The sequence below is a fragment of the Zeus faber genome (assembly GCF_960531495.2).
Source record: "Zeus faber genome assembly, chromosome: 5".
Classification (NCBI taxonomy): Eukaryota; Metazoa; Chordata; class Actinopteri; order Zeiformes; family Zeidae; genus Zeus; species Zeus faber.
In genome coordinates this window covers 12,419,165-12,440,846 of record NC_137192.1, presented here as the reverse complement: position 1 = coordinate 12,440,846, position 21,682 = coordinate 12,419,165, and the positions used below count along the sequence as shown (strand labels likewise).

Below are 21,682 nucleotides of genomic sequence, written 5' to 3'. Positions count from 1 at the left end.
GAAATGCCTGAGAATCCAGACTGAGGACTCAACTGGAAGGAGTAAAAAGAGACTCATCAGAAGCCACGAGGCAGTGAAGGAGTTCCCTCTCCGTGGGGAAGCCTCGCTCTTCATCTCCCAAATGAACAGAAGAGGAAAAGAAGGGCGAGAGTGGGGTTGGGAGTCTGGCTGATCAAAGTGAATCAAGGACTTGCACAGAAGAAGAACCAAATCCAGGCGTTAATCCACTTCACTTTGAAGTGAAGACGCATCTTTACACACAAGCTGCTGAATCACGGACCATGACGGGGTTGAGGTGACCGAAAGAAATGTAAATGTATGAATATATTTGCTTTGGAGGTACAGATAACAATTGTTTGGTACTGGGTTCTATACATTTTGTACTATAAAAAGAAACAGTATGTATAGTGTAAATGCGGTATCCATGAGATTGTCTAAAACTCTCATAATTGTGTCTTTGGTACAGTGAATTTATGCACTTCATAGAACATTATATATGCGTTATAGTCCTCTATGCGTTCCCTAATGAACTATAGATATGAGGCATTCTACATGACATCGTAAGCCAAATTTCCATTGCTGGTGGTGGGATCTATGTCAAGCCAGATCGCAATATATTCATAAAGTTGTTCCACAATCATCCATACCCAAATTTCAGGGTAATTTTCAGGGGACTGTTGAGTCAGTGAGTTTCCATCAGCTGGGTTCATCTTTCCAATGTTCAATGTCAATAAATGTCTGTTTTGCAATAGATTTTATTAGGTTTAGAAGTTATATTTATTAGAAGTTAGATTTTAATGCCAGTATTGAGTGGCATAAAATGAACAAAAGCTATTATTATTATAAATCGCTATTATTTATGAGAATTAATCGTCAACCTATAAAATGTCATGATCGTAAAAGCCATAATTAGAACTCAGTTACTGTTCTATTTGTTTCTATCATGTTAATGCTTTATACATGCCTTGTCAGTTATATCTCACACTCACACACACACACACACACACACACACACACACACACACACACACACACACACACACACCTCAAAAAGTTAGGGATATTTGGCTTTCGGGTGAAATTTATGGAAAATGTAAAAATTTCACGCTACAGTGGTATTATATCATGAAAGTAGGGCATTTAAGTAGAAGCATGCAATGGTGATTTCCTCATCTCAAACAATTTATTGAAACAAAAGCCAACAACAGCGGTGGGTTTACCACAACAAAAAATGTCAATGTCTCAATAACTTGTCATGTGGCCTTGGGCATCAATTACAGCTTGACAACCACGTCTCATGCTGTTCACAAGTCGACTTATTGTCTGCCGAGGCCTGGCCCCCCACTCTTCTTGAAGGGCGGCCCTCAGGTCATTGAGGTTCTGGGGTACAGGGCTACGAGCCTCTACACGGCGACTCAGCTGATCCCATAGGTTTTCTATGGGATTCAGGTCTGGAGAAAGTGCAGGCCACTCCATTTGAGGTACCCCAGTCTCCAGCAGCCGTTCCCTAATGATGCGACCTCCATGAGATGGAGCATTGTCCTCCATGAAGATGAAATGAGGCCTGTGTTGTTCATGCAGGGGCACAATGACTGGATGAATGATGTTACTCAGGTAGCTTGTCACTGTACCATTCACAAAGTGTAGGGCAGTTCTGTATTGACTAGACACACCTGCCCACACTGTAACACCACCACCACCAAAGGCTCGTCTGGTGACAACAATGGCTGATTCATAGTGCTCTCCTTGACGTCTCCAACATCGTTGGCAGCCATCCTTTCTGCTCAACGTGAATGGACTTTCATCAGAGAACAGCACTGAGGCCACTGGTTCCTCGTCCAGTGTAAATGCTCCCTGGCCCATGCAAGACGATGATGCCTGTGCCTGGTGGTGTGGTCAGGTACCCCTGCAGGTCGTCTAGCACGCAGACCATGCTGATGTAAACGGTTTCGATTAGTCTGACGTGCCACTTGGGTGCCTCTCACTCCCCTTAAATGTGCCTGGAGTTGAGTGGCATCATCATCTGGTTCCGCAGGGAACTGTTCACAATGAAGCGCTCATCAGTGTGGGATGTGGCCAAAGGACGTCCACTTCTATGCCTTTCTGTGACTCTTCCAGTCTCTCTGTATCTCTGTTGCAAGCTGCTGATGACACTCTGTGACACTCTAAGCTCAGTGGCCACTTCCCTCTGAGAACATCCTGTTTGAAGCCTCGCAATGGCGAGGTACTGTTGATCAGTTGTTAGGTGTCATCTTGGTCTCATGATGTTAAAATGTGAACAGCACGATGAAGAGGACTGTTTAAATACCAATTCTAATTGAACCAGGAAATGTATTGTCGATTCATGGATCAAACACCTGTTGTGAATTTTTCTGTTCAGCCTTGTTAGAGAACAGCAAGTTGTGCTAAAAAGTACTGAAACACTGAACAGTTGGACATGTGCATTCAAAAGTTTAGAGAAGATCAAATTAAGTTCACCTGTAAAGGTTATAGTGCATTTTAGGTTCATCCTTAAATTTCACCGGAAAGCCAAATATCCCTAACTTTTTGTGAGTAGTGTGTGTGTGTGTATATATATATATATATGTGACTTATCTCCCATCAGAGCTGTCCAGTAACCACTGGTGATCGGGTCTCACTTTCCCTCTACAGCATTGTGGAGCGCTGATCACTGGAAGAAGATGGCCTGTCGGGGCACCCGTTTCTCCACTGTGCGCACATGGCAGGTGCGCCGAGGTTCGAGGTTCATGAGGAATTCCTCGTGAATATATCTTGCCCAGGCAATCGGCTACCGCGACAACCATTAATTAAAAAAAATAAATAAATAAAAATAAAATGAAAAAAGAAACCCTGATCGGAAGGGCACCGTGGGGTCCATGGGGCAGGTTCTGACACCCCCCCAGCTCTGGCACCCTGCCCCCTGCACGTACCTGCCAAATCTTGTGATGATAATATAGCAATATATAATATTATAATCTCATATAGAAAGATTTATTTTATTTCCTTAGTTTCTTACTTGTATGGAAAATGAAAAATATAAACCTAACTCAGAGAACGAGAGCGGAATTTTTTTTAATTCTCCTCCAGACAGCGGTGTGTGCGCCGCCTCCTGTGCCTGTGTTTTTATTTTAAATGTATTAATTTTTGTTTGATTTGATTTGTATGAAACAAATTTTTTAAACACAACTGAGTCAAGGGACTGTCCAAATCCTACTCCATACTGTTCAAAAAACAAATTATAAAAAAATAAAAGAACCCGGCATCCCCACTGTTGCACGTCTCCCCGTTGGGGACTTAATTTAGTAAAAAATGAATGTTTTTGTGTAAATACTTAACTTGAAATAATAAATCCTGCACTTCTAGAATGGAGAGACCACATTTGATTACATTATTTTCAATGCGCGCAAACCCCTCCTGAACTGGTCCATCTGGTTGGGCCTAACCAAACTCCAGGACCAGGACAAGGCACCACTGCTTGACGCCCAAGTGTCCCCCACCGGCGCATTTGGGGAAGAAATGGGCCTTATGACAAAGAGGTTTGAAGAGGAGAAGAAGAGCCAGGAGGCTCTCCAGCCCTGAATCCCCCGAGGAGGCACGTGGTGGAGGCTAAGCCGCAGAGATGGGAAGGGAGCTTCAGCCCCCCCGCCTCCTCCCTAGAGCGCCCAGGGACAGCAGAAGCCACAGGTCTGGACCCGGAACATGTTAATCCCCACAGGCCAAGCGCAGGAGCAGCCATGCCCCCAGGACTGCTCCCAGTCCTGCGTGAGGCCGCAGCAGGGCCCTGCTGCCACGGTGAGCAGGCCCTGAACAGTAGAGGAAATGGGAGGTGGGCCAGCAGGACGACTCTATGGCCAGAAAGCACTTGCTCTCACACACACACACACACACACACACACACACACACACACACACACACACACACACACACACACACACACACACACACACACACACACACACACACACACACACACACACACACACTTTGCCCACCTAGGTGCCCAAATGTCTGTGCCATGAATCACATGCCCCATCTACCCACACCCCCCCGCCCCGTGACCGTGCAGCAGGCTCCCGTTATAAACGCCGGCCTGCCGCGCACAAACCCCCACAGTACCATAAAGCACCGTTTGAGCCCAATCCTGGATCTGTGGATGTTGAAAATTAAATTCCAGGTGCTGACCATACGTCAATTGGTGAGGTTTATTCGACTAAATGACTGGTTTGTGAAATTAGATCTTAAAGATGCATTCTTTCACATCATCCACCCCTGGTACAGGAAGTACCTGCCCTTAGCCTTTCAGGGGAGAGCCTTCGAGTTCCTTACGCTACGGCTACTGTGTAGAAGCGGCAATAGCCCTGATACGCCGGCAGGTGGTAAGAGTGTTCAACTCCATGGACGACTGGCTCATCTGCAGCCGGTTCCCAGAAGGAGTCAGACAGCCGGCCAGATTAACCCTTTCTAACCTAGGGAGTCTGGGCTACGCTGTAAACAGAAAGCCAGAGCTTTTTGTGTCAGAAACCACTGGACATGGTGTCAGGGGCCGTACCCCCTCAGCATGCTGCGAGCCAGGGCGTTCCAAGGGTGGTACACAACCAAGCGTTTTTACCCAGTGAAAGACAAGCACCGCAAGTTGACGGTGTCAGCGAGGTGCAAGAGGGTCTTGTCAGTGTGAAGAAGTGCAAGGTTCCTTCATGCAGGATCCGCGCAGGGGAGTATTTCTTTTAGCTCCACCATCACCTTGGACGCATCCACCACAGGGTGGGGAGCTGTCTACAATGGCACGACAGCCAACGGGCGGTGGACAAAAACACAGGCAAACACCACATAAACGTGTTAGAGCTGCACACAGTGCTATTATCTACAGCACTTCCTGCCAGCCCTCAAGGGCCGACATGTTCTGATGAGGTCAGACAGCACGTCGGCAATAGCATAAATCAATCGCCGAGGCAGGGTCTGGTTCATCCCCCTGTGCCAGATGGTTCGCCGATTTGCACGTCATGAGTGTGGGCCCCTCGTGGGCGCTCCCCCTCCGGTGGGATCTACTCATACATGATTTGGCACCTGCGCCTAGGACTATGGCCCCTTTGGTCCTGGTACCTGAGAGGGAGAAACTGCTAGCTTCGGGCATCTCAGATGCAGTGGTTGCCACTGTACAGAGCACCAGGGCGCCCTCTGCATGCTCCCAATAGATACTGAGGTGGCATATTTTTGTCCAGTGGTGTGAAGAGTGGGGACAAGCATATAGGGCCAATATTGCAAGTTCCTGCTGAGGGGAAAGCGGCCACTACACTAAAGGTCTACTTGGCAGTTATTTCCGCATGTCATGTGGGCTTGGACAGCTTCACACTGGGCAGTCACCCACTAGCGTCTCGCTTTTTGGTGGGTGTGTGACCCACGCGCCCAGAACAGCCATCTCTAATCCCTTCTTGGGACTTATTTGTACTTTTGTGGGCTCTGTCAGGGCCTCCGTTCGGGCGTCTACACAACACAGACATCAAGAGCATTTCTCTGAAAACGGCCTTGCTGCTGGCACTCGCCTCGGCGAAACGGGTAGACGAGCTGCAGGCACTGTCAGTCCACCGCCTTTTGAGTCAGAGGAGCAGCAACACTTTGTGCCCGGTTCGGGTGCTGTGGTGTTATATGGACCGCATGAAGGGATTTAGGCACGGAGAACAGTTGTTTGTGTGCTTCAGCGCCCAAGCAAAGGGTAGGGTCCTGTCAAAGGAGTGGTTGGCTCATTGGCTGGTGGAAGCCATAGACTTGGCCTATGGGAGCCTGTGATTAGAGGCCCCTCCGGGCCTGCACGCACACTCCACCAGGGGAGTGTCCTCCTCTTGGGCCGTATTTACATGTTTGCCGTTACTAGGTCTGCAGTGCCACATGCCATGTTTGGCACACAGACCTAGAGTATGCAGATGTTACAGAAAGTATCCAAGAAGTATTTTTCCTCATACATCCATGCATGTTGCTGGGACAGGCACGCAAGGGGGGGGACCTTATTCAAGAACCTCCCTCAGTTGATCACCTTACTATCGCGTGATGGTATACGGTCCCATGAGTAATAGATCGCAGCCCTGCAATAGAGAACGTCTAGGTTGCAAAGGCAACCAAGGTTCCCTGAGGAGGGACCGGGATCTTACTGTGCTGCGGTACGGTGCCCTTCCAAGGCGCTAAGAGGCGGAAGCGGTAGTCAAGCCGCAATATATACCTGCGGGGGGGGGGGGCATCGATAGTGGCCATCAGGGGTCCGTGGTTCCTGAATAAAGACCAAATAGTTGTCTATGTTGCTGCAGTGTTTAGGCTTTTTCTTATCGTTGCCATAGTAATTTCCATGTAACATACAGGGAAATATTTCAAGTTGTGCAATTACCTGGTAATCACTACGGGTGCAACAGTACAGTGGGCTTTTTTATTTTGAGTTTAAAAAGGTGTAAAAAATGTTTTTTATACTAGTCTGCCACAAATAACTAGTGTAACGCTCTGTGTCAATGACTTTCACGTTTTCATGTTTCACAATAAAAAAAATAAAACCATTACTATAGTTAGTTATTTTTGTTGTCCCAATGGGCTATTTAGTCCATACTCATGAGGTTTGCAGGGATTAAGTGAATGATAAAATAAGAAAGAAGAGCTGTGATCAATTACAAAGGCAGATGAGTGTTTTACCCAGGCTCTAACTAAGCACAATGATTGCTCTCCTAATTCCTAACAAATAATGGCAGTGCTAAAATTACCTACCGGTAATTGGGTGATTACCAGTTAAATACTATATAATAGCAATATATTTTTCCAATATATTAAATGAATTAGTGTTCAATTAACGGCTGAGGATTTAATAGTTTACCAATTAATCTCTTTTTTATGCAGACTACAATTCAGTAGCAAGAATTGCACACACACACACACACACACACACACACACACACACACACACACACACACACACACACACACACACACACACACACACACACACACACACACACACACACACACACACACACACACACACACACACGCACGCCAATTTATTCGGTACACTTGTTCAATTGCTTGTTAACACAAATAGCTAATCAGCCAATCACATGCAGCAACTCATTGTATTTAGGCATGTAGACATGGTGAGGATGACTTGCTGAAGTTCAAACTGAGCATCAGAATGGAGAAGAAAGGGGATTTAAGTGACTTACCTGAGTATTGTGGCTGACCATGTCCATCCCTTTATGAGCACAGTGTACCCATCTTCTGATGGCTACTCCCAGCAGGATAATGCACCATGTCACAAAGCTCAAATCATCTCAAACTGGTTTCTTGAACATGACAATGAGTTCACTGTACTCCAATGGCCTCCACAGTCACCAGATCTCAATCCAGTAGAGCACCTTTGGGATGTGGTGGAACGGGAGATTCGCATCATGGATGTGCAGCCGACAAATCTGCAGCAACTGTGTGATGCTATCATGTCAATATGGACCAAAATCTCTGAGGAATGTTTCCAACACCTTGTTGAATCTATGCCATGAAGAAATAATGCAGTTCTGAAGGCAAAAGGGGGTCCAACCCGGTACTAGCAAGGTGTACCTAATAAAGTGGCCGGTGAGAGAGAGAGAGAGAGAAAGTGTGTGTGTGTGTATATATATATATATATATATATATATATATATATATATATATATATATATATATAAAAAAGCCAGGAAATATTTATTTACAGAGCATACAAAGCGGCATGAAAAGGAAAATCAATGGAAGATAAATTTAAACAGAGGTCAGAGGACGGAACAGTGACACCCAACGTGACCGAAGGAGAGTGATCTGGTCCAAGGAACTTCATTGATCTCCCAAAAATGTGAACTCCCCCTATCGCCATTCCACCCTCCAAGTTCATCCTCCAACGGCCGAGATGCCAGGATGGATTTTAGCTCTGCTCCAAATATGGCGGACGCATCTGCCTGAGATTTTCAAACTTCTCATTTCAGAGACGTAACATTGACGGGAGAATTGTGAGCGAGGCATGATTGAGGATGAGCTGTGACTTGCCTGGGTCGGAGGGAGGGTCAGGGATGGCAACACGTATGCATGCTCCAAGCTGCGTTAAAAACAATCCACCCAAACCACTGAGAATGTGGCCAGAATTTTATGCTTAAAGGACCAGTGTTTAAAATTGATGGCATCTAGAGGAACCGACGTGCCGGAAATGTAATATTCATAACTACGTTTTAACCAGTGTTTAATCCCGTGAAAATAAGAATTGTTGAGTTTCTGTTGCCTTAGAATGAGCCCTTTATCGACATAGGGAACAGGTCCACTTCCACAGAGGCCGCCATGTTGCACCGCAATGTTTCTATAGTAGCCCAAAATGGACAAACCAAACACAGGCTCTTTCTCTCCTTCTAACCTCCGTAACATTACCGGGTGGTCTATACCGTCTCTGTCCAGCCTATGTCGTTGGAAAGGGAGGGGTGAGGGGAGGCGGGGCATTCTGTTTGCTGCAATTTGCAACCTCACCGCTAGATGCCACTAAATTCTACACACTGCTACTTAAAATAAAGAAATCTTGGCTGCAGTTTGACTCTACAACTTATGTTTTATTGAGTTTCAATATTGATGAGTGTGAAGGTTTTTTTTCCCCCCAATGACATACTTTTCACAAGTGTGCATGCATGTGTGTGTGGGCGTACAACACAAACCTGCTGCTTGTCCTTTTTGTGTATTTTCATCTTCTATGCCTTCACTGCACCTGTCGAGACAAACACAAAACTTTCGTCACTGAGAGCAAATCGCCATCAAAGGCACAGCGCACGGGAGAGCAAAGGTTCCATACGGGAGGTAGGGCTGCGTTAAATAAAATCATAATAATTTAAAACATCAACACGATTAAACTAATTACAATTTCTGAATAGATTTTCCATTTAGCATCACACCACACTAGTTACAAATTAATTGAAATATTTTGTTTCTGTGTTAGACTGAATTTGATCTGCGGATTTTTTTTTTTTTTTTTTCCCCTCTTAATTTAATGGAGCTCAGATGATATCACTGAAAAGTTGTAACCATTCCTCACTGTGTATAAAATATAAATATATAGATATAGAATCATTATCATGAGATCCTGCCCAACACCAAGCCCTAATTAATCGTATGGTTCAACCAGATTTAAAGGTCACATACTACTTGTTTTGTCTGAAGGGTCCAGATACAGCTGGAAAGAATGTGGAATTTAGAAACATTTTTCGAAGATTCCTCTGGTACAAAAAAAGGGACAAAATACAAAACAAAGGGAGCTAATCCGATTTTACCCAAGGTGTGACATTCACTCTGGGTTACAGCCAATCATCTTTGACTCATCATCGGCAAATTCCCGCCCCCAGATGGGAGGGGCTGCTCTTGTAACTTTCAGCCATAGAGCCAATCAGATTATGGGATGCTGGTTGGAAATCAGTTTCAAGCAGAGCGTCCAGCCCACAACCCGCCTCTTCAGACCGAAGATCCCACAGTTCAAACAGAATCACTTACATCCATCGAATATGAATTGATAATTCCTACAAACCAGCAAGTGACTCAGGCTGACCGGCTGCTGAATTTTGGAAATGTCGCTAATGACAGATGATATAAACCTCTGTTTAGTACAGGCTGAACAGACACACACACACACACACACACACACACACACACACACACACACACACACACACACACACACACACACACACACACACACACACACACACACACACACACACACACACACACACACTTCTGTATCAAACAGATGATAGCAAATAATGGATGGCAGATTATGGATGTACATGAATAGATGAACAGATAGATGGATGGTGGATGAAAGGATGGATGGAACATGAATGGATGGACAGCGCCTGAAAAGATGATATGAATGGATGATACATGAAAGGATGGATGGTACATGGATGGACAAATGGGTGATGGCTAAATAGATGGAAGGTAGATTAAGGATGGACAATACATGGATGGATCGATAGATGGTGGAAGGTTTATTATGGATACGATGAATGGACAACATTTCACTTCCGCCTGCAGAAGGACTCAGCCGTGCAGTGGCATCTTGTTTCCACACGGTTACAATGAGGGAGGGAATACAACCAGAGGAAAAAAAAATGTTGACATCTTCTCAATCCCAACGCACAATTTTAGAAACAAAATAAACGACGGCAAGAACTATAAGGAGGCAACCTCTATCAGTATGTTGTTATTGATTGTAAGTATTCTTCATAATCACTCACACCATTATGGAGGACTTCCAAGGGTAGAATTATAAATTAACAGAGTATAATATCTATTTTATTAAAACCAAAATGTAGTTAATGTCTGATCGGGTGTCAGAGCCTGGGTTCAACTCTCAGCTTCTGAAAATTGTTTGGGAAGCTATTTTGATACCTCTTCTTCTTCTGGTTATATTTCTCAATAAACGTAGCCTGTCGTCGCATGTCTACAGTGCTGCAAACACAGTATCTTTATGGGGCCGATGTGGTGAAATACGACGGCACCAAGAATACTTTGCTTAAAAAAAAATAATAATAATAATAATAAATACATAAAAAACAAAACAAAAAAAAATAAATAAAAAAACAGCATTTCAGTTTCTCCTGCCCTGCACCACACCTTCTGAGCCTAAGGTCGCCACCATGCCGTCCTTGTCCCCTCGTACTCCCAGTTCAAACTTCCGGCAAACTGACAGATCCTCCAATAGAATTAACCGATCAGCCCAATGGAGCTGTCAATCAATATATCGGTATTTAAAATGTACACTGATTCAACAAACCAAACCAAGAACAGAGCCTTTGATAAAGCCATTTCTCCATCCACAAAGAAGTCAACAGAGTCACACATTGGGGATTTATCAGTATGTCACAGCCTTCAGACTCAAACCAGACTAGGTGGTGGAGACGTCATTGCAGTGTTTAGCCCTTTAACTCCAATCACATGTACGATACATTACCGCCTCTGAAAGTAGTGCCATGTGACTAGCGCTGCACTTCCTGTTGCCATGGCAGCATCAATACAGCCTGTCATGTACGCAGGTTCACCAGAACCAAATGACAACGACCCAAGTAAAAAATGTAAGAACAGAAAAAAATTACAAATGAATGTAATAATATACTGTCTCAGGCTGGGAGACGCTCTGAAGATACAACTACAGACTAGAAAAGTCACAAAAGCATAAAATATTTTACTGCAAAGTCAAATAAAGACGTACTGACATTTTGAGAAGTGATGCCTCATTCTAAAGAATACGTTTATATAGGTATGTCCAAATACCTAGATTATGAATTATAATAAAAGAAAAAACATGACAATAATACCACTGCAGGGTCAGATGCGCGCGCACACACACACACACACACACACACACACACACACACACACACACACACACACACACACACACACACACACACACACACACACACACACACACACACACACACACACACACACACACTTAATGTCAGGTCAATTTTTAAATGTTCCTAATATGTGAAAAACAATCTGCCAGATGTTATAACCAACAATCAGTAGCCCAGACTCTGTGGGACAAATACTTGAGAAACTGAGGGATGCAGTGATACTGATATTGGTTATTGATACTGTTGATCCGATACTGGGCTAAAATAAGGTATCATGTAAGGGAATTTGCATCCATCTACTTCCTTCACCAGTCTTTTCCTGGTCAGAGTGTCTCTTCTCGCTGACTATGCGGCGGAGACCCTTTGAATGAACTCCAGGTAATCACAGGGTCACACAGATTCACACCTAAAGGCATTTTAGAGTCATTGATCAGCCTGAAGCCTAACTTATGCCTCTTCGTAAACGCTATGTCGTAGCTACATCAAATGTCTCTACAGTCCTGCCATAGCCCACAGAGACTGTCGCTGTGGCCAAGGTGCACCAACCCAAATATTTCACTGGAAGTAGGGCGACACAAGACAGTCAGAACTGTGAATGGTCCACCTTGATCACTTCATATTTCCCGCTTAGTTGAGACTAGCTGAAGACATTCGGAAATATGTTCATTTGTTAACAATTGTGACACCTCACCGTCAAAATGTCAAGATCACCAGATGTCTCTCAAATCCTAGCGAGATATCAGCGGAGAAGGTGTCGTACGCACAGACACAGAACCACTCTGAACCACCGAACAGGGGCCGGGTCCAACCTGCCTAACGGGGACCAATTCCAAAAGTCCAACCCGCCTGATGCTAGGGTCACAGCGCCGGCGACGGGGCTGCAGCGTGAAGCCAAGCAGTTCTCGTCTCGTCGCCGTACGGTCACACTGCCGGCTCAAAATTAACTGGCTGTTGTGTGCGCACCAAATATTTCAAACCTATCTTTCCACATATCTTTCCTACCCTTTCCCTATTTAATATACATTATATAGATAGATGGTGCCGTATGCACTTTTTTTTTTTTTAGTAAAAAGGGTGGAGCTCTTTACTTAGCAAAATTAATAACCTCTCAAAAAAATTACGTAGCTAATGTTGCCATCCGTCCCTTAAAAAAAAGAAAATTACGTGTTCCTTATTTTAGCGATAGTTTAAGGGATGTTTTTAATTTTAAAAAAAGAAAAAAAGAATCATAATCATAAAAATAATCATGGACAACACGCAGTGGTCTTGGCGTCCGTTTTCCATGGATCAGTGCCATTGAGAGCGTATCTTCCTATTGGCCGTCCCCGGCGTTCAGCGCTGCTCATTTGCATGAAGTTGAAAGCTGCTCAACTTTCCTCGTCACGTGAAACTGTCATCGTCGCTCCGCCCCCTGCAGTCAGATGAAGTCGAGCTCCATTTGAACTGCATTGCAGCCTGCAATGCATGCATTTTGTTGGTAGATTGCGAACGAAATCACAACAATATCTGCGCGTTAAGAGAAAATCTAGTCCAGTGAAATTGTGGAGCTCCTTTTTGTATTTTCAGAGCAGTTGCAGCAGTGTGCACTGGATAACTTTTGTCCTGCTTTCTGCATCGGTCTTTAATCTCCGCACACCCGCTCACCATGAATATCGATGGGAAAAAAATAAAAAATAATAAAAAAATAAAAGGTTGTTTGCTGCGTATTCATTCTGTGGCTTCATATAGAAGGTCATACGCAGCAGGGCATCACCTTAGACTCAATCCCTACCGAATACTTTTCTTCACCCAATGTTGGGTTGGATTCATGGCACATATAAAGCGGGTCCGATATGAATTAGTTGAAACTGTGCTTTTTGAAAAAAGTAAAAGTAAAAATTCGCAGCAGAGCAGCTTTGGAATTTTGCGCCAGTATCCTCTCTTCAGGGCAAAGCATGGCCATCGCCTAATTAGCGACACGTGTATTTGCAAGGTGCAAGGATGTCAAAATGAATTTTGGCCTTGAGACAAAATTGGACAACTAAAGGCAAGCCAAGGAGCGTCTACATCAAAGGAATCAAGTCTTCTTAGTCATGCTGCATTCACACCGTGATGGTGACAAAGTTAAACCGTGCGCTAATGTGGAAGGGGAGACGACAGCAGCAATAAAGTACAGAAAATGACGGTAGACGTCATTGAAAACGTCGCCATGGTGACTCAGAGGGCGGCTGCAACGGGTCACCGTGTCTACAGATAACTGTTCTACAGATATGATTTGGGGGGGGGGGATTAAATCACTTAATGCAACATTAATTACAGGAATAACCAGAAGATGTTTATTGGATGCTTTTTCACAATTATTATGAGCTTCTCCAAGTCCATGTTTATTCCGCCTGTTTTGTCTCTGGCCGTGATGGGAAAGGTTGAGAGAACTGAACTTAAGAATTATATCAAATCATAAAGAAGACCATATTGTCTGTATTTACAGGTACAATCACAAGGCTTCACTAAATGACAACCAATCAACCTGTACTCAATGTTGATAATTGCATTACCCCAAAGATACTTTTCTTTCCATTTTAAGAGCCAATTTAAATGAATAAAAAAAAAAAGCTATTCTTTTGTATTGTTTCTCATAACATATCGGATGTGAGTTGCCAATTGTTTTTAAATAATATAAATAAACAGACCTCTCGCTTAAGTTTGGAGCTTCTTAGTTTAAGTATTCTGGATGACACAGCGAGCAAACCTACCCCACAATGCATTGTGGTAATGCTACATTACTACGACAAGAACTAACCACAGCTGAAGGCGTGTCAGTCTAAAGCAATGGACGGTGCCGTTTGGCCGGGTCTCTATTGGAAAAGAGATCTTGGACCTTAAAGGGACCACTACCTTGATAAATAAGAAATAACTGTCTCTAGAAAACTTAAGCGCTGATCCTCATGCCGGGGAACCCCCAGAATATTCTACGAACTTGCTGCTAGCCTTGACCAACATTAAACAAAAACGACAGCAACAAACCCACCTTTACAATAACCACTTTAAGTTGGATTATTTTGAATACAAACAAGCCTGGAATTATTAACTAGACAGGCCTTCATGTAATAACTGAGTACAATTTTGTTGCATTTGTTTTAGAGTAGAATTTTTTTTAAATTGTATTTTCTAAAGCACACCACCAGACTCCTGCTGCGGCCCCCTTAGAACAACAATCATAAAAAGGCGGTGCCGCTTCTCCATGGGTCCGAGGGAGAAGCCAGGGACGGCAGCGGCCCATTAACCAGAGGAGGATGCAGGAGATTTCCATAATCTATATATGTGCATTTATTCAGCTTTTTCTGTAATAGTGATTTGATATTTTTTTTTGTATCAGTTATTTGTGATTTGATTAATAAATGAACAAAAAAATGCAATGGATAAATTCATAGTAGATTTCGCTACGACAAAAATCTTTTGTTTGACAAGTCAGTTTGACTAGAGCCCACACGTAGTGACTCCAAGCAGCAAGGAGACCGTCCTGCTCCGTGTTGCCGACAGGTACGGTATACCAGAACAATAAAGTTTACAAGACTACTTCCCAAGTATGAAGTAAAATCTAAAGTCTATTCCTGGGTGTGATATTTTTTTTCCAGCTGGAATGATATATATTTGTTTGTTAATTAAAATCAGTAATCCACGCAATATATAACCACACATCAGTGATTTTATATATGTGGTTAATTACCAGGCTTGGTAGTTAAATATTTCACTTAATACATCTTTTGAATGGACCCCTACAGGAACCTACTCCCCAGTTTACACTTTGCGGGCAGAAAAATAAGAGCCGAGGCGTTAAAAAAAAAAAATGCGAGGGGTTTAGGAGCCTCGCGTTCTGCCGCTTCTGCATGCCGTGACCTTCCATCAGCGGATCGGAAGCGCTTTCACGACACGGACGTGTCACTTCACTTCAGGTGTGGACAAGACACGCCGCACCCATGCAGGGCGCGGTGACGACCCCAACACACATGCAATGCACGCGTCTCCTTAAGTCTCATCTTGCGCCTCCCAGAGGGCCTCAGAGCCAACTTTGAAAACCACTGTCGTAGGACACCTGAAGCCAGGATGACCTTGGATGGGATGCACGACGACCTAGAGGTACTGGGTTCAAGCACCCCTGCAACCCTACGTTTCCAGGCAGTCTCACGCCGAAATATGGCAAGTTTCCAGGTAGTGGCCATTGAAGAAGTCCGCCATCTTTGACAAAAGTAATTTTCGAAGGTTAAACATCTGTCTGTAGAAAATAAGGACAAAGTCAGTCCAAGTGTGAAGTCCCTCGTCATCCTTCCTCTTTTTGCCGTTTGGGCCAGTCTCGCATACTGGTTGTCAAGAGTAAATTCACATTGCACAAGTACTACTTTCTTCACATTTATTGTGTTTTACATATTTATCGACAGAAGGTGACCGAATTTCTTCTGCCAGGGCTTTGGAACGTCCTGCTGGGGAACTCAGGCCCGCAAAGTCAGGCGTTAGCGTCCTTGCTACCAAGACAGGTTTTTTTTTATTTTTTATATTAGCATGGATATTTTCGGGGGGGTTCATTTATTATTACTAACCCCTGGGCCACACCAGAAACGACAGTCAGCCACACAAAAGCGGCATGTCATTTGACAATTTGTCAATTTCTTCCGGGTGCAACTTCATTCTGTCTTCAATGCACTCGTGTAAAAGGCATTCTCAAAACTTCAAATTGTGACATTTCTCAACTTTCAATGGGTACGTGAGTTAAGTGAATCTTCGTTTTAACATTTTACTTTTCATTTAATTTGCATTTGGGGTCTGTTTATTAACTCGGGATGTTCCTAACGACTAATTTCCCTCATGTTTAAATGGAAGATTAGACTAAAACTAGTCGACGAGTCTAAAAGTCTGAAAAAATCTTGCTTATATTATTGAAAATATTGCGTAACAAGAGTCATTGGAAACTTAACCCCTAACTGCTCCTGATGGCTGAGTCCATCGGTGTATGAATAATTGTAAGTCGCTTTGGACACAAGCGTCCGCTAAATGATGATGTAATGTAATGAAACCGTTAATCACATTCTTCAATAACCAAATCGTATTTTAAATGCCGCTGCCCAGGCATAGTTCACCATCTTACGGGTATATCGCAGGCGCCTGACGGTGCGAGCAGAGGTGCCCGGTCTGTCGGGCACCTAGGCCCCGCGGTGCGCCCCAGCCCTGGGGGGCTGCGGTTAACGGCAGACGGGCGCTGTAAAGCCGGGGAAGGTGCAACGAGGGATTAACCACGTCTGTGACCCCGGGAAATGCGCCTGACGAGGGGACACCGGGAAAAGGATCTTCCATGCGCCACATTTCAGTGCTCATTATGTCAGTATGAAATTTAAATGTGTACATTAATAAAATAATAATAGGACCTAATAAGTTAAACCGACTAGTATTTATGGTGCCGACTAGCAAGGGTAATGTTAAATCGACTAGTCGCGCATGTCCCTACAATTAACGTAATTGGATTAGCTCGAGAGTTTGTTTATATTTCACACAACAGGTTCTGGCTTGAATACAAAGATTTTATCAGTGGAATGAATAATAATCTATAAATACATTGCAGCTATTGACAGGAGAAAGGCGGGGCCGCTTCTCCGTGGGTCCAAGGGAGAAGCCAGGGACGGCCACGGTGGCGAGTTCGTCCCATTAACCGGAGGAGGATGCAGGAGATTTCCGCAATTTATACATGTGAACTTATTCAGCTGTTTCTGTAATAGTGACTGATCATTTTCTGAACAAAAACATGCAATGGATATATTCTTGTACATTTCATAGAACATTAATAGCTTAATACCTAATGAATAAATCGACAGATTTCTCTACTCCAAAAATCTACTTTGACAAGTCAGTTTGACTAGAGCCCACACCTAGTGACTCCAAGCAGCGAGGAGACGTCCTGCTCCATGTGGCCCACGGGTACGGTATACCAGAACAATAAAGTTTACAAAACTACTTCCCAAGTATGAAGTAAAATCTAAAGTCTATTCCTGGGCGTGATATTTGTTTGTTAATTTAACTCAGTAATCCACATTAGGACCACACATCAGTGATTTTATATGTGGTTGATGCATATCAGGCCTGGTAATTAAATATTTTCACTAAATACATGTTTTGATGGACCTCTGTGGGAATCTACGCTCAAGTTTATGCTTCACGCTTGGAAAAATAGAGCCGAGGCGTAAAAAAATTCGAGGGTTTTAAGAGCCTCGCGTTATGCTGCTTTCCCGAGGCTTCTCAAGCCCCCCCCCCCCCCCCATGATGCGCCACCACTTTCCTCTCCCGTGCGACTCGAGCCAAACTGCAGCAGAGCTCATCAATGTCACAAAAAAAAGAGGCGGGTCGTGAAAGTTTTCACTATCGATGACATCCCGTTCATATAAACTGTCAGTTATTTTACATGTGATAAGTAATGAAGGTCAAATGGGTTTAGTTCATAAAGAAACTCTCAAATTGCCCCGATCTTTTTTTTTTTTAACAAACATGAGAATTATTATTTTTTTAAAGCCCCAGAAAGGGCAGTGTATCTGAAGCCTTGCCGTGCCACTTTCCCCGACGCTGACGTGACTGTGGTGTGGGCCCAGGGGTAAGGGTATTGAAATCATCATAAGTTGATTCTCCCTTAATGTACTGTTTTTACTATTTGCCTTGACGCTGTTTATCTGTATCTCTTGTCTATTTCGGACTTCGTTTTGAAAAACGCAACATAAAGATTTGCTTACATTATCAATGAATTATTATCAATATAATATAGGTACACAAATCAACTTTGTGTACACATCCTTTCCATTTTGCTCCTTTTTGTTATTCTATTGTAGTGTTTACTCCTTTGTTTTTCTGCAACGGTGGTTCTCAATGTGGGGTCCGAGGGCCAGGAGGTCCTCGGGACCAGAGGCTCCCCAGCAAAATGATTACCAGTTAAACTTCCCCGTTATTTAATTTCTGAGACGTTAGCACTGTTAGAGAATGTACAATAATGACTGTTGGATGATAATAATAATAATAATATTGAATGGAACCTGGTTTCACTGTTTTCTCCCAAACTAGAGTGTAGACAGGGGCCGTGGCTTCATGTGGATCAAATTGAGGAACAATAATTCTGCTGGGGACCCCCTGGAACCTCTTCAAGGACCTTGGGGGGGGGGGGGGGGGGTCACCGGGGCCCCACCACCAGTGTAATACAATCAATAACTCTAATGAGTGTCCAAAAACGGTGTTTCAATACATCAAGCTTTTCGATTCTGTTTGTTTTCTCAAAATGAGTCTGAAAAACATGTTTGTCATTCGAGCACCATGGCATCCAATTTTAAAAACACAAAGGACTCGAACCCACACACACACACACACACACACACACACACACACACCTAAAGTACATCTCTACTTTCATAAAACTGTTATATATTATTGTCTGATAGTATCCGATATTTCCCTATGTTTTGCTATTCCCTTGTGGTCACGTCAAATTCTTAAATTTTAAATAAGAAAAATATATTCTTAAAATACATTTTATTTTTTTGATAATCGCAATTCATCAATTTTAATTTAAAAAAATGAAATATATTTAAATATTTGAAAAATACTTACAAAAAACAAAAAACAACAAAAAAAAAAAAAAAAACAATTCCACGTGAATGTTTCTGTTCAACTGGAGGGCTAACGAGCTAGCATTAGCTTCGGCATTGGGTTCCTATAGGTTCCCTATGGGCTGGACAGCTAACAGAGCTATCGCTGGACAGAGCCGGAAAACTGCCACAAGTTGCGGAGCAGGAAAACAACTTCGCTGCGCCACAAACCCCCCGCACTTTGCGACGGACGCCCCGGACGCAGCCCCCCCCCCCCCGGACACAGAGCAGCGGAGACAGCGTGTCCGTTCCCCGTTAGCAGCGTTAGCCGGAGCCCTAGCCCACCGCGCTAGCCTAGCCCGCTCCGCTAGCCCCTGCGTGGGGCTTCCCGTGCATCCACATCCATGTACTCCGCTGCTTCCACGTGTGGAAGCCCCCAGACTCCTTCCCCGCTGGCCCCTCACCTCCCCCCGGGCCGCTCTGCTCACCTGCCCCGGGCAGTGGACACCTTACCGGCCAGCCGCCCCTCCGCTTTGCGCTTCACCCCCGCGTTTACCGCCAAGGACACAAACACGCCATGACAGTTCGGAAAATGCATCAAAAAATTAGGAAAGGCAGGAGAGGGGGCGGGTCTGTCTAATCCCCATGAATCCGGGATCCGCTGGATCCTCCGGCTCCTCTGGACCTGGGTCCGCTCAGCCTCCGAGATGCCTGTCCGGGTGCCAGACGCGTCGCGGCCGCTCCGCCTCCGCACGGCGCTCCCCCGCCCCCACTGAAGCGGCACAAACTGACAAAGACGCTACTCACCTAAAAACCTAAAATGGCCACAACACAGCGCTTGTTATTTGGTGGAAGTTTAGCGGCAGCGGCAGCACTGGCAGCGGGGTCTGGAGCTCCGGCGCTCCGAGCAGCCTAACCTTACCCTGCGCCCCGGGAGGGACCCGCGCCGTCTCTGCCGCTGATTGGCCGCCGCCCGGCGCAGCCCGGCGGCGGCCAATCGGGGCGGCGCCGCGGGTCCGCGTTAGTCTGAGAGGTCGCAGCCGAGCACCATTGTGTGTGCCGTGTTTCTATTTTTTTCCATTTTACCCAACCGCAGACCCGTTTTCTTTCTTCCCCCCCCCTCCCCCGTCCTTACCGAGCCAGGAGAACCGTCTTCACCGCACCGTCCGCGGTACGTCCGCACGGCGCCGCCTCTGCCGCGTCCCACGCCGCGCGGTCACGGGAGGAGAGGGAGCGCGTCGTCTCGGGTCTTTCCGCGTTTCAGTCCCGGACCGGAGGCGAGGCGGAACGCGGCGGAACGGGCTTCGCACCGAGTCCGGGGCTTTGCATTTCTCCGGGCTCCGCTGCATCATCCACCAATCATGTCGCTTTTTACTCCGTCATTACGGGGGTTGAAGGGCGGAAAAAAAAAAAAAACAGAAAAAAGAGAAGGAGAAGCGGTCCGGCGTCGTGTTTCGTTTCCCGGATGTTCACGTTAACGGATTTAATTTGTTTCCTCTTCGTGCAGAATGAGGTCGTCCGCGGGGTTAGAGAGGGGGTCTTTTTGGGGGACAACCTGGCTCTGGTAATGAAGTGAGGCGATGGCCGCCAGGTGAATGGGTTGGAAGGCGCTTTGGATCCTGTCTTCCCACCCGGTGTCCGTGGTCCGGCTCCGTGGTGTCACCGGTGGTCGTGTCTACTGCACCGCGAATACACGATGTGCTCCAGCCAGGCCAGTCCCGAAATAGTCATTCATGCCCCGTTCTTTACTTCTGTGCCTTTCACTTATTTAACTTCTTCCGCATCGGAGTCGGCGTCTGGGATGTTCCGAAACCCCCCCCACATCTCAACCCAATCTCAAACTCACCCCCGTACTTACCCGCAGTAGTCCCAGCGCAAAATGAGCCGGTCAGGCCACTGGTCAGGTTGTCTTCTATCAGGGGGCCCGAGGGAAAGCCGGCCTGTGTGTTTGTTTTGAGTGAATTGCCTCGTAATCCGGTTAGAAATGGCTCTCTTATCATCTGTTTAATTATGTTTTATATCTGAAAACATTAGGTGCATTTTTGCGGATGAATTAAGCATTGTGATTTGAAATAAAATACTTGTGGGCCAGATTTATCATTATATTCTCACCATGTAGCAGCCACATTCAATTGTCTCACGGGCAGGATGTGGCCCCTGGGCCTGTAGTTTGAGACCCCTGGTTAAGATAGTCCTACAGTCGTCATAATTCAGTCTGACTTTATTTCTCAATTAATTTCACTTCTTCCGCATCAGAGTCAACATCTCTGATGTTCTGAAACACCCAAACCTAAACCCAATCTAACGCTTACCTCTACCATACTCAACCACAGTGGTCCCAAACTCAAATGACCTGAGGGCCACTGGTCACGCTGTCTTCTTCTAGGGGAGCCTTGTTGAATGCCAAGGGAAAACCGGCCTTTTTGTTTGTTTGATTGTGTTTTTCTCCTGCACATTAGTGAGTTGCCTCGTAATCCTGTTAGAAATAGCTCTCTTTGGCATCTATTTAATTCTGTTTAATCTTTTACAAAAACATTAAGTGCATTTGTGGGGATAATAATTCATGTCATAATAATTAATCAATAATCATTTAATTATAAATCATCATAATCATTGTGATTTGAAATTTTTTTTATCAACATATTATCACCATGTAGCGAGCGGGCCATATTAAATTGTCGCACGGGCCAGAGATGGCCCCT

The 21,682-nt window shown here is 44.9% G+C and overlaps 1 protein-coding gene across 1 annotated transcript in view; it reads right to left on the bottom strand.

The window, feature by feature from the left end:
* The window catches only part of chd6 (chromodomain helicase DNA binding protein 6), a gene marked incomplete at its 3' end in the record, with an annotated part of 72,402 nt that extends 52,207 nt beyond the window's left edge, over positions 1-20,195 (bottom strand). Inside the window, exons 1-2 of the mRNA XM_080000967.1 lie at positions 20,116-20,195; positions 8,695-8,744 (exon numbers count right to left, since the gene is read on the bottom strand). Of these exons, the coding sequence (XP_079857093.1) occupies positions 8,695-8,724 (30 nt within the window). The 5' untranslated portion in view covers positions 8,725-8,744; positions 20,116-20,195. The remainder of the gene's footprint in view (positions 1-8,694; positions 8,745-20,115) is intronic.
* Positions 20,196-21,682: the final 1,487 nt, after the last annotated feature.